The 12,371-nt window shown below is 45.8% G+C and overlaps 5 protein-coding genes across 5 annotated transcripts; 2 read left to right on the top strand and 3 right to left on the bottom strand.

Annotated features, from left to right (window-relative positions):
- Positions 1-1,210: 1,210 nt before the first annotated feature.
- Positions 1,211-4,717, bottom strand: LOC128721948 (inosine-5'-monophosphate dehydrogenase). The gene is made up of 4 exons (XM_053815757.1): positions 4,347-4,717; positions 4,066-4,216; positions 2,534-3,732; positions 1,211-2,464 (listed from the first exon to the last, which is right to left on the bottom strand). The coding sequence occupies exons 1-4, from the start codon at positions 4,424-4,426 to the stop codon at positions 2,359-2,361; spliced, it is 1,536 nt and encodes a 511-aa protein (XP_053671732.1). The 5' UTR covers positions 4,427-4,717; the 3' UTR covers positions 1,211-2,358.
- A 381-nt stretch (positions 4,718-5,098) lies between these two features.
- On the top strand, positions 5,099-5,851 carry LOC128730262 (DNA replication complex GINS protein PSF3). Its single transcript, XM_053823299.1, has 3 exons — positions 5,099-5,201; positions 5,274-5,379; positions 5,438-5,851. Exons 1-3 carry the CDS (start codon positions 5,099-5,101, stop codon positions 5,838-5,840), a joined length of 612 nt encoding a protein of 203 aa, XP_053679274.1. The 3' UTR covers positions 5,841-5,851.
- A 40-nt stretch (positions 5,852-5,891) lies between these two features.
- Positions 5,892-6,805, bottom strand: LOC128730263 (ATP synthase subunit d, mitochondrial). The gene is made up of 3 exons (XM_053823301.1): positions 6,610-6,805; positions 6,183-6,486; positions 5,892-6,110 (listed from the first exon to the last, which is right to left on the bottom strand). Exons 1-3 carry the CDS (start codon positions 6,729-6,731, stop codon positions 6,018-6,020), a joined length of 519 nt encoding a protein of 172 aa, XP_053679276.1. The 5' UTR covers positions 6,732-6,805; the 3' UTR covers positions 5,892-6,017.
- Positions 6,806-7,155: 350 nt separating this feature from the next.
- On the top strand, positions 7,156-8,364 carry LOC128721778 (nuclear speckle splicing regulatory protein 1). Its single transcript, XM_053815570.1, has 2 exons — positions 7,156-7,166; positions 7,240-8,364. The coding sequence occupies exons 1-2, from the start codon at positions 7,156-7,158 to the stop codon at positions 8,339-8,341; spliced, it is 1,113 nt and encodes a 370-aa protein (XP_053671545.1). The 3' UTR covers positions 8,342-8,364.
- A 5-nt stretch (positions 8,365-8,369) lies between these two features.
- On the bottom strand, positions 8,370-9,815 carry LOC128721777 (NADH dehydrogenase [ubiquinone] 1 alpha subcomplex subunit 10, mitochondrial). Its single transcript, XM_053815569.1, has 2 exons — positions 9,485-9,815; positions 8,370-9,420 (listed from the first exon to the last, which is right to left on the bottom strand). The coding sequence occupies exons 1-2, from the start codon at positions 9,782-9,784 to the stop codon at positions 8,455-8,457; spliced, it is 1,266 nt and encodes a 421-aa protein (XP_053671544.1). The 5' UTR covers positions 9,785-9,815; the 3' UTR covers positions 8,370-8,454.
- Positions 9,816-12,371: the final 2,556 nt, after the last annotated feature.

Raw genomic sequence — 12,371 nt, 5'->3', positions numbered from 1 at the left:
CCTGCTCTTGTTGGTACCTGTTCGCAAGTGATCTCGTTTCTCTGCTCTCTCTAAATATTCCAAACCCAATTTCCAAAGTAAGAGGATATCAAGTTTCAAGGAGGCTGCACGGGTTCGATCTTATCGAGTATGAGATTGTCCCTCTCCCCCAACGATCAGATGATTCCCACCCATATACTGGTAAGCCGATCGACCATGATGCTTCCCTTCCATGTTCGAAATCTTTAATTGGGTAATAAGACTGATAAGCCGATCGTTGTTTTATGTTAAAAGACAATAGGCAAATAATCCGATACTAATGAAATTACTAATGCACCTGTGGAATCCATGATGACTAAGAAATGTGGTCTCTTTTTGTCTTGCGATCCTGGTACAAATCTCAACAATTTCAGCTCGATTTTTCCCGTTTTCCGCAAGCACTACAAATGATTTTTAAATTCCTTCCCAAATCAAATTGCATGCGAGATTGTATTCAAATATGAGCCGGTGGCACCATATCACCAACAACCGTTGATTGATCGATGGAAACAATATCGTTCTCGTTAACAAAGGATTCTAAGAATCCTGACTGTTAAGTTATTTGATCTTCTCCATCTTTTACTCTCGCTCTTGAAGCGGGTTTTGCATTTTGATATACTTTTTAAGCTCTCTTGAACTCCTTCAACGGTGCAAGCGGCAGCCGCCATGATGTCTAGATTTCAGGATCTGAAGAAAATCTTGTTTTGTGAGATCCTGAGTATGAAGAAGCAGACGATCGAGGGCGGGTGGAAGGGCTTGGAAGGTGTTGGAGGTCTATTTTTTGCTGGACGGATTTGTTCTGGCTTTTATGACTTTAAATGCACCACGAAGGATTATTTTTCGGCACCAAAACAAACAACAATGCAACAAGTTTCAATTAAATCGGTTGTTTCTGTTTTCGTAAAAATATTATATTATATTATATGACTCAAAAGGTCATATAATATAATATAATATTACAATATAATATTAGCCATACAAAAGTTTGAGCATATCACCGGCAAAGTAACAGTGACTTAAGAAATTAAGAAAACTAAAGGTACTTTTTCTATTAAATTTAAATACTTATGTACCAAATTAATTTTTTATTTACTAGACAAAGCAGTAAGTTTTTGTCTGTTAGTATGATGCATAAAACCAGGATCAATTTCGAATGAAGCAAAAGAAAAATAAACAATCAGTAATTCCGTTTATTTGAATATATTTCATATATATATTTTTCCCATAATTGAAGTGTTACTGCCACATAATCGACCTGTAACATATCAGCCACATATTAGCCAAAGGTTCGCAAAATTGGACAGCTCATGTTCATTACGATGTATTAGTTTAATTTTTTGCCGGTCGTACAAACTAACATTAGACACAAAATGCATTAATTAATGTCCAATAAGCTTCTCTTAGTGTAGCGTACGATAAGCCATACAGACTGCACATTACTTAAGCGAACATATATTCCATTTATCGTCGCAAAATCATTAGCCCTGTCGCTACCTTTGGTTGACTATGTCACGCAGGTCCTTTGCGCCATAATACAACAGATGAGTTGCTAACTTCAGCAGTGGTAGTTTGGAAATGTTGCTCTTCTATACAATAATATTCTCCTCAATAATGCTCACAGGTAAATTTCGCGTTGAATTTTAGCCCAAAGAACCAAGTACTATACCAGCATTAACATACGTCCTGATTGATATTATTAGGAGAGCGAAATCGTGCTACACGATTGCGTTAAGTAAGTTTACATGCATGTACACGATACGACAAACTGTCTCGCGATGCGAATTCGAATGGTAAATGGTGGCTTCTCCAACATGGAGAACGAGGGTGCGATCGCATCGCAATGCAGCAGTACGGGGTGTATGAATGCGCCATGTGCCGTTACAAAACGGCGAAAACTTAAACTAGAACAATATTTGCGATGCGATCGATTGATTGTTAATTTTTGTTAATTTTTTTACAATTTTTGTGTTGCATAAATAAACTCCTAACGAGATGATTCGTTTTAAGGCGATTGATCCACCGGTTAAGGAAAGATTGGGAGAGCAAGGAGCGTAGTGCGGAACCGGATCATTATCATGCATTGCGTTGTACGCTAGCCTAATGCCTTCTGTCCCACCACCGTAGATCCTCGTTTATGTTCTAACTTTGTAGGTTATAACGTTGCAGTGATCACACACTGTTCGACAATGTTTGCGATTCTGTTTAAGATTGGCCTCTACCTGTCCTAGGATGAATAGAAAATAATCAAAAGTCTTCCAATGCAACACCACTCTACCGCATTGGGCAGGAGCGAAAAGGGGCGGTTGCTCCTAGTGCGGGCTCCTGAGGGTTGGGTTGGTCTCAGAACAGGCGTTTCTCGTACGAGAACAAGCCATGCACGTTGCCCTCGAGCTGGGCCGAGTGGGTGCGTTTCATAAACCTTAGCTCGCCGTTGTAGATCATTTTCCTGCAAAACAAAAAAAATGTTAGACGTGCGGTTGCAGCTTCAGTTCCGCTATTCACAATCGACGCTTACCTTAGATTACAGATGGAACGTGCGCCAATATCTTGGCAGCTGTGTTGGAGGCCGCACAACAGGTACGGTACGAATCGCAGAATTGAACCCTTATCGACGATGCTGCCACTGACGCCTTGCGCCACGCGCAGCTTCTCGATCTCAGTGTGGTAGTATCGTGAGCTGGCTGCACCCTTACCATCCTTGCGCTCCATTGCTTCCAGACTGCCCATACCGCGGTACTTCTTCAGGCGCACGCCATCGCTGAAGTAGTACTCGCCGGGTGCTTCAGAGGTTCCGGCCAACAGCGATCCCATCATCACAGCGGAGGCTCCCAATGAAAGCGCCTTCACAATGTGTCCGATCGATTGAATGCCACCGTCAGCGATAACCGGAACGCCGTACTGACGGGCGAGATTGCACACCTGGTAAACGGCCGTGGCCTGGGGACATCCGCACGCCATCACCTCCTGTGTTATGCAGATCGAGCCAGAACCCATGCCCACGCGCAATGCATCGCAACCAGCCGAGATCAAATTGAAGGCTTGCTGGCGCGTGACCACGTTACCGGCGATCACCTGCAGTGAAGGATACTTCTCCTTGATGTACTTGATCATATTGATCTGGTAAATTGAGTTGCCCTGCGATGAGTCCAGCACGATCACGTCAACGCCGTTCTGGTGCAGCAGCTCCAATCGATCCTTGTCCTCGTCGCGTGTACCGATCGCTGCCCCCACGAGCAGCTGCTTGTTGCTGTCCTTGAGGGCGTTCGGGTAGGTGCGTCCCTTTTTCAGATCGGTGCGAGCTATCAATGCGATAAGCTCGCCCGTTTTGTTCACGATCGGTAGCTTTCCCTTCTTGCTCTTCTCCATGATGCTGTTGGCCTCCTGCAACGTGACACCGTTCGGGGCCGTTATCAGGTCCTCGAGCTTCGTCATGATATCCTTCAGCTTGATGTCGACGTCATGCTCGCGGAAGTCGATGTCACGCGAGGTCACGATACCGACCAGACGGGTGCCGATTTTGCCGTTCTCCGTGATCGGATAACCAGTGAAGCCGTTCTTGCGCTTCGCTTCCAGCACATCAGCGACCGTGTTTTCTGGCCCCATGACGAGCGGGTCGCGGATAAAGCCATGCTTGTACTTCTTCACCTTGTGCACCTCGTTCGCCTGGTACTCGGGCGTGCAATTGTGGTGTATGATGCCAATGCCCCCGCACAGCTAATGGAATTGTAACGAGACAAGGCGCAGGAAGAGGCGGAGAAGAAGAGAAGAGAAAGAAAAGAGGTCTCTTTATCAGCAGCAAATCGATTGAACCCTTTCTAAGGCTTCCGCTTGGCTCCAAACCAGCCGGAAACCTTTCAAAACGCAACAAGTTTACATGGCGGGAGTTTACTGAGGGGGTAGGATCAGTGTGCTTATTATTGACGTTGTTGTTTCGACACAGCATGCTATGTTAGTACTCGATGTGTGGTAAACACAAGCGACCGAAACAAAATTGCAAGGTGGTGTGGATAAGTGGGAGGAAACGAGAGAAAAGGACTTTCAGCTCACCGCCATCGAGATAGCCATTTCTGCTTCGGTGACCGTGTCCATGGGGGAGGACACCAGCGGTGCCTTCAGCATGATTTTCTTCGTTAGCGGCGAGGACAAATCCACCTCTTCGGCAGTGAAATCGATGTAACCGGGCAGGATGATAAAATCGCTGTTACAATGAAGCACAAGAAAATGAAACGGAGATGCATAACAAAATTAGCAACGGGTTGAAAACATATGTTCTTCATAGAGAAGAACGGGAAATGGGCATACGCATGCACGCACGTTCTGCGACTTACTTGTACGTCAGTCCGTCGCTTTTTTTAAACAGCTCCTCGCACGAGAGCCCATCCTGGAGGTTCGAGTTTCCGTTCTCCATGGTTTATACTATCAGCAGCCTTCCGGTGGGGTGAGTTCTTCAGTCGTCAACACGTCGATTGCTGTCGCTACCCCCCTCAAGTGTTGCTTGGACAAAAACACGTGGTGATAGGGGTAGTAAAGCAATGCACTAAACACGGTGCGTGAGAATAGGATGAGTGAAAAACTTCTGCAACGGTTGTCCTGATCGGAAAAAGCAGTTCTGGCAGCGTGTAATTATCCAAAGCGGTACGGCTGGAACGCGTGCAAAAAGTTTTGGGCAAAAAATTGGCACAGAAAACGACCCTATCCACATTGGCCACAGGTAAAGTCAACTATGCAATTTGTCTGGTTGCGTCTAGCTCAACGATGTGACAGCAGAGATACGTATCGGGACGGGTAATGCAGCGCAGTTCTGACAGTTTGATCTTTAAAAACTGTTGGTTGCAGTTAAAATATGCTTAAAATTGCCAATGAAGCAAACACGATTAGAAACGAATTATTGATAAAATTAAGAAATATATAAACCAACATTAAGCTTTTGTAGGCAAAAAAAAACCTGCTGTGAAACATGTGTACATAGGGCACATTCGCTAAGTGCTGGATCATGACACGAAAACCAATGCGTGCCGTCAATGAAATCAAAACAAATTTCCTCGAAGTTTTCCGCCGTTTTTCCAGTGCCTTACACGCAATGAATACTCCGAGCTACTCACCAAATTATTACAGTTTAGAGGATATTTTGATAACGCAGGAACGTGTACCATGCCATACGACACAGGATCTTTATAAGATGGGTAGGTGGGCTGTTGAATTGAATTTTTCGCCAAACCAGTTTCATCAAAAATGATGGTGATTTTGATTTGCAGGATTTTTGGATGCATCGGAACAGTCAGCAAACTTATCCAGCAACCACAAACTAGAGCTACCGCTATGGGTGTTGCTTCAACAAGACGAGAGAAGTCCACTCTTTGAGTATGTAGTTCTGGGCAAAGAAGCCGGAATCAATACTAATTTTTTTGATCTCTTCTAGAGCGCAAATACCAAGCATTTATGGTGCGGCTTACAAAGAAATTTACAAAGCAGACGCCAATTATGTTGAGCTGGGGGCTTTGTGTAAATATTACTACGAGCTCGGGATCTATCTAACACGTTTCGATAGACAGAACAATGTCTCGGAGATGCTACTGTCTGCGGCCCAGGAACGGATGAAACGGTTGAAAGATCTCTGCCAGAACGTCGGCAACGAAAGCTTGAATATTAGCAACAAGTTCGAGTTCATTGAACGCGTGCTGTTCAATGAGGGCTGCAAAACGAACAAACTGTTTGACGATTGGTTGCAACAGAGACAGATTCACATAAAATCGACCGAAATCGCAGTCAACATACGCAAACGAAAGCGAAGTCCTGAAGGGGAAACACAAGAAGAGCAATAAACCCTTTCGCGAATGGCACACATTGCGTTTTCTTTAGCGTTTCTACGGAATCGATCTTCGTTGGCCAGAGTACGGAGTTAGTAAACAGCAATTTGCTTTATTTCTATTCCGGGTCTACGCCAAACGCACCCAATATCGGTGTCACTGTTTAAGCAACTGCAATCAAGCGATCGTTTTTTAATGGTGCGGCTCGGCGTTCGGTGCACCAGGCTCCTGCTCCTCGGGAGTGTGCGGCCAGAACGTGGGGCGATTGATCGGATCCAGAGCTTGCTGCAGGAAAGAAAAGAGAAACAAAAATTTGATATCAACGACCAATTATCAAGCCATGATGGTTCAACACACCTCTGGGAAGGAGTCTCGGAAATCTTCCATGGTCATCTGGTCGTATGGCAGCAGAGCCTTCAAGGTGGCAATCTGCGACTGGTGTTCAGCGATGCGGGACTCGGAATCCTTGACGAACTTGGCAATCTCCTGCTGGACTTCCTTCTCCTGAGCTTCGACGAGCTTGGTCACGTTATCGACCGGATAAGGGATCTGCAAGGCTTCGTACGCCTTTTGGAATTTGTCAACCATACCAGCGACGGGAACATTCTTCTTGTAGAAAGCCCAATCAATTTTGGGTGCTGACTCCGGATTGGCAACAACACTGTAATGAACGGTGAAAATGACGATTACAGGCGATTACGAAACACTATTGCCGCTTCATCACAGCGGTCGGACGGTGCAACCACTCGCTAGAGCCTAGCATGTGTCTAGAACCTTTGCTTACCTACGCAAGTATTTATCGCTCTTCGTCTTGAAGGCAGCGAGATTAGGCTTCTGGTTCGGCGGCACACGCTCGGCCAGAGCCGCCCAGTTTACGCTCGATTGGGCAATTCGACGAGAGGCCATCGCGATATTTCCAAAATATGCACAACTCCGCACAAAAATATGTTCGATCTCCTGGCGATGGTCAGAAATCGGTGAAAATGGTGAAAATGACACTTATGTAATTTGACAGAACGGACAGCGGGCACTCTTCGGGTAGCCACCGTCATCCGGCTGATTTGTGGTGAGTTAAAACAATCCAAAATTTAGTATAATATGGACATAATGTTTCATATAACTAAGAAAAAAACAATGCTACAAATCTGTTGAATGAATCTGTTGCTCGATCACATTATTTCAGCTAAATATGCATTGTACAAGGAGGCATATTCACCACAACCATTCGAGCAGCTCGAATGCATTCGTGCAACCGAGCATAATTGACGGCAAGTTGTTTATCTATCAACGATTGTTTACGAACCATAGCGCGTAAAACTCCCGAAGAAAAATGTCGAAAAAGTAATGTATTTAGTTAATTGTTTGCTAACAAATGATTCGCCAATGGTTTCGTGTTGCTTTGTCTTTTGCACAGGTATGGTTTGATTGAACGGAATGCTGAAGCCGGCCCGGTCAAAAAGCATGCTGCTTTTGCAAGTGATTCGGAATCGGATGACGGCGGAACGAGCCGGGTGAAGATAGAGCTAGGGGCCAACCAGAAACGACAGGCGCAAGCCATGCAGCAGAAGGCCATGGAGGAAGATCCGACTATATTTCAGTACGACGAACTGTACGATGACATGGTGGAGAAGAGGGAAAAGACAGTTGGCCAGGGGAAGGAACAGGCCGTCGAACGGAAGCCCAAGTACATCGGCAAGCTAATGGAAACAGCCGAGCGGCGTAAGAAGGAACAAGAACGGCGCATCGAGCGGCAGGTGCAGAAGGAGCGCGAAGCGGAGGGTGAAAAGTTCAAGGACAAGGAATCCTTCGTTACGTCGGCCTACCGTGCCAAGCTGGAGGAGATGAAAAAACTGGAAGAGCAAGAGAAGCGTGAGGAGTACCTCGAGTCGATCGGTGACGTGACGAAACAATCCGATTTGGGTGGCTTTTACCGGCACCTATATGAGCAAAAGACCAAAAATGAACAAACCGATGCCAACGGCAAGGAAGCAACACCAGCTGTCCCAGGTGAAGGCGGATCTCACGACGATGCACAGGCGCATGAGGAATACAAGAAGCCAGAGAAAGAAGAAAAAGCTGCAGACCGTGCGAAACCTCCCCAGCGGGAGCGAAAGTACCGCAAGCGGAAGTCAGACGATGAAAACGAGGCGGACGAGCATGAGGCACCGACCGAGCGGACACATCTGCAGTCCAATTTGGATGCGGACTCGGATTTCAGTATTGACTCGGACAGCAGCGAGGAAGAATCTGACAGCAAGGAGGAACCTGTCGCCGACATTAAGAAAGAGAGCGAAGAGCCCACAAACCAAGAAACAAACGGTCATGCGACGAATGGCGCTGCTTCGAAAGAGGAGGGCGCAAATGAGGATGCCACAGAACCACCGAATGAGGAACCGGTTGCCAAAAAGCCAAAACCGCCACCGGTTGACATCTGGAAGAAGCGAACCGTCGGGGACGTATTCGAGGCCGCCCGGCAGCGTTACTTCGAAAGGCGCCAGATGCAGGAAACTTGCTAGTAAACGGATCATGGCAAATACATTTCGGGATTAAATTAACGGTTTATTTTATTACACTGCCTGCTCCCCTGGAAGAGAAGGTATCCCTTCCCCAAAGAAGGACGTTTGCTATTTTACAGGGAATTGCGGAAATCCAGCTTCATCTTGGTGAGGATGCCATTGTCGCCGCACTCGGAGTTGTAGCCCTTGCGGTACTGCATACCCGGAGCCGAGAACCAAACGTCGTACCACGCCTTGAAGTCATCCGGAGACACCGTCAGCTCGGGCACGTCAAACCGCGGCACGTTGAACGAATTCAACAGGTCCGGTTTGTTCATGTACCGGCAGCGCGCCTCGGTCCAGTCTTCCTCGTTCTCCATCACCCAGTCGCGCATCTTCGGGTCGTCCTTATCAAATCGGTCGAAATCGATACGCTCGATATCCTCGACGACCACCTCGGTCTCACCGTAATCGGACCAATCGTAGATCAGCAACTCAGCGTGCGTGCTGATGTCCTTCAGGTATTGCTGCTTGTAGATCGTCTCGATGTCGGTCAGATACTTGTCCGTCAGGGCCTTCGAGCCGACCTCCGCCGGGTTAGCGCGCTTCTTCAGACGATCCTTCACCACGTTCACCGGCACGTCCAGGTAGATGACCAGATGCGGCTTTATCAGATCGCAGAACGTGTTCTTCACCACGTCGTAGTACACCGACCGGGCACCCTTCGAGATGTACCCGCTACGGAACATCGCTTCCATGAACACGAAGTCCGAGTAGACGCAGCGATCGAGTACAACGCCTTCGCCGGTGCTGAACAGATGCGCCAGTGCGTCCACATACTGCGAGTACCGCTCGACCAGCGTGCGCATCTGGAAAGTGGCCACATTGCGGTGGTTCGGGTTTTGGTGGAATTTGGCCACATCAAAGCTCTGCATGTTGGGCGGCAGTTGAGGATCGAGCTGGCGCATATCGTAACCGTACGGGTTGATGTAGTAATTGTCCACCGTCGCTTCGGGGAAGTACTTCATTTCCAGCTCCGTGGCGAGTTCCTTCGCGAACGCAGACTTTCCCGATGCGATTGGTCCATCAACGACGACAACCTACGGGAAACCGAAAACCGGAGGATCGATTAGCAAATGAAATACGGTTCCGGCGGATACGTACCTTCGTGTTTTCGTCAAACCGGCTGGTGGTGTTCTTTCGCAGCACATCCCAGCAAGCATTCCAGGCGGAGTACTCCTTCTCGAGGTACGGGAACGGTTTCGGTTTGCTTAGCTTCGATCCGCGCAACGTTTTGCCGGAGATGTTACGCGAGGCGATCAGGAATGACCGGGCGGGGTTTACGGCAGCCGGTGCGCCCTTCGCCAGGCGAACTCCGATGCGGAACACACCCGACATGTTTAGCAGGGACACTAGATTTTTGCGATTTAAGAGGTGGGAAAGAAAGAAAGAAAAAAAAACCATAAGATCACACAATCAAAACACTTTGCCACCCGGTGGATGTAAATTACGTAAGAACGGATAGATTATTCGAACGAAAGCAAGCGAAAGTAGTCACCATCGGGGTATCACCGCAGGAAAATGCAATTTAAGGGAGACGAACCGAAGCAAATACCTTACAGAATACGCTACGGTGGTCGAAAAATGCTGCCCAGGTCGATACTAGCAGCAGTAGGTTTTATTTAGTCGAATATTTTTCTTGTTTGACACCTGCCCTTCAGGCTAGTGTTTGGAGTGAGAGGTTTGCTAGATTTGGCCAGTTTTCACGCTAAGAACCGTTCCTTGCTGCTCTTTGGGCAGCATTTATTATCGAACTGCTTTAAGGAGGAATTTAAATGTAATTAAGACGAGGAATTACCAAAATACTAGAGAACTTTACCTAGAAAAATCCTACCGAAACAATTTTGTACACACCACTGTTTGACGTAACAAACGTCAGTTTTGCTTTTGGGCTGGCGTAAATTTTGCAAACGTTGAAAAGTTAGAAAAAAAAAACCATTTATATAGGTCAAATAACATGAATAGATGCCCGTTTACAGTATCCTAAACTATATATTAAGCAAAAAAGTGATTCAATAGTTTATCGAATTCTAAAACACTTTGTATTCGCTTGAAGGTATTCCAATAAAATACGAGCAAAAAGGAATGCAATTGTTGGTTTTTGTTTTATTTAGCGTATTTCCGAAAATTTTCATGTTTTTTTAACAGCAGCCCACGAACAGGTTTTGTTTTAACTCCCCCGTACTGATACTGCATGAATAAAACACCAGGGAAACAATTATTAAATTATTGGGAGTTATTCAATTAACGACTGTAAACACAACACTGCGGACATCTAGCATGCTCAATGGAAGCAAAAAAAAACCAGCGAACAAAACAAAAAACGAAAGATAATGGATCACAAAAACTGTCCGTGGCACGGGTGAAAAAAGTTGCGTTTTTCGCAAAAGTAACAGGAGTGCATACCAGTCAAGAGGTAACAATTTTGAAATTTAAAACGCTTAAAGTTTTGAAAACGCTTCGGAAATTCAAGCGTTTGAAATATTTCAAATGCAACAAAATAGTTCAAAATTTGAGTAATAGATGGCGCTAATTTCGCTATAATTCGAAATTCCGCTATTTTCCAACAGATGGCGCTGAATTTTTGAAACATTTCGTCGTATGAAATATTTCAATCGGTTCATTTTTGAGCGCCATCTATGAGTGAACTTTTTTGGGAAGCGTTTTTATTTTCGGAAGCGTTTCAAAAAATTTTCCAAATTTCAACCTCCTGACTGGCATGCGCTCCTGTTACTTTTGCGAAAAATGCTGTGTTTTGCCCGTGTTTTGGGAGTTGGAAATTTTTTCTCGCTTACACTTTTGGGATTGTTTTGGACTACATATTTCGTTTATGCGCGTTCAATGAGCATCATTTTGCGAATATAATCGGAGTTAGATGCGCTTTTTTTTAAACCATTTTTCGTGCATCTTGCTGCTTTTCCAACGCGTGTTGCATTTGAATAGCTATTGCATAAGAGTGATTATATTTTACGTAGATTTCCACTTCATTTCAAACGTAAAACATATTCAAGGATACATGAATAGGACAGAAATTATCAAAAAAATAAGCTGTTCCGTGTAGAACCGTTGCCTTCGCGCTAATCTAAAAGGACATTTTTGCGCGCGTTCAGGGATGAGCAACTTAAAAAAAAACCTGCATTTCAATTGATTTACTATGTTTTTTGGCACTAAATAAAGCAAAAAATCTATAACTTTACTATGCTAACATGCATTTCATTGCATCATTTTCTATTGAAACTAAATTAGTATACCTGTTGCATCGACTTCCACGCAGAAGTATCAAATAAAACCCGTTTTATTCGCCTTTTCCAAGGGCCTAAAACCATGTGTGGCGTTTTCTTACCCTTTTGTACGGATGTATTAAACACTTTTGGTGTTTCTTTTGCCCTTTGTTTACTCATTCACCTTCTAATTGAGGTTGTAACACGCCTCCGGAGGTAGGAAACCAGCTTCTTATGGTGTTAAAAAACCCCCTTCCATCCAAGGTGAAGCCAAAAACAAGCACATGCAAAAGAAACCCCACTATTCCACCCGATCATGAGACCGGCTTTCGCATTTTCCTATGCAACAGGACTGGCTAGGGCATCCATTCCGCATTTCCCCCCATCTCAACGGCGGCGTTAATTCTTCACACACCGATCGTGGGCTCGGATGTGGCGAGATTTCTTCAAGCATTGCAACCTGCGACAGCCAACCCGCCGACGACTGATTTCAATTAAGCGCGAATGACTTCATTCGAATCGCTCGCGACGGGAGATAAAAACACACAAACAACCGGGGAAGAAAATGAACCAAACTTCGGGAAAACTCTCTGCGGGAAAAAGTTACCCCTTGAGCGGGTTCGGGCGCGTCCCCAAACAGCTGCCAGGCGAGCTGTCGCTCATGATCAGCCCCCGATCAAACGTAGATTAAGGCACCGATTGGGGGACAACGTTGAGGGAGGGGTGGAGGAAGCAGAAGGGGGTGTGTGGGTGGGGTAGCTGAAGGAAAA

This window comes from Anopheles nili, chromosome 2 (assembly GCF_943737925.1).
Source record: "Anopheles nili chromosome 2, idAnoNiliSN_F5_01, whole genome shotgun sequence".
NCBI lineage: Eukaryota > Metazoa > Arthropoda > Insecta > Diptera > Culicidae > Anopheles > Anopheles nili.
This window is presented reverse-complemented; position numbering and strand designations above follow the sequence as displayed.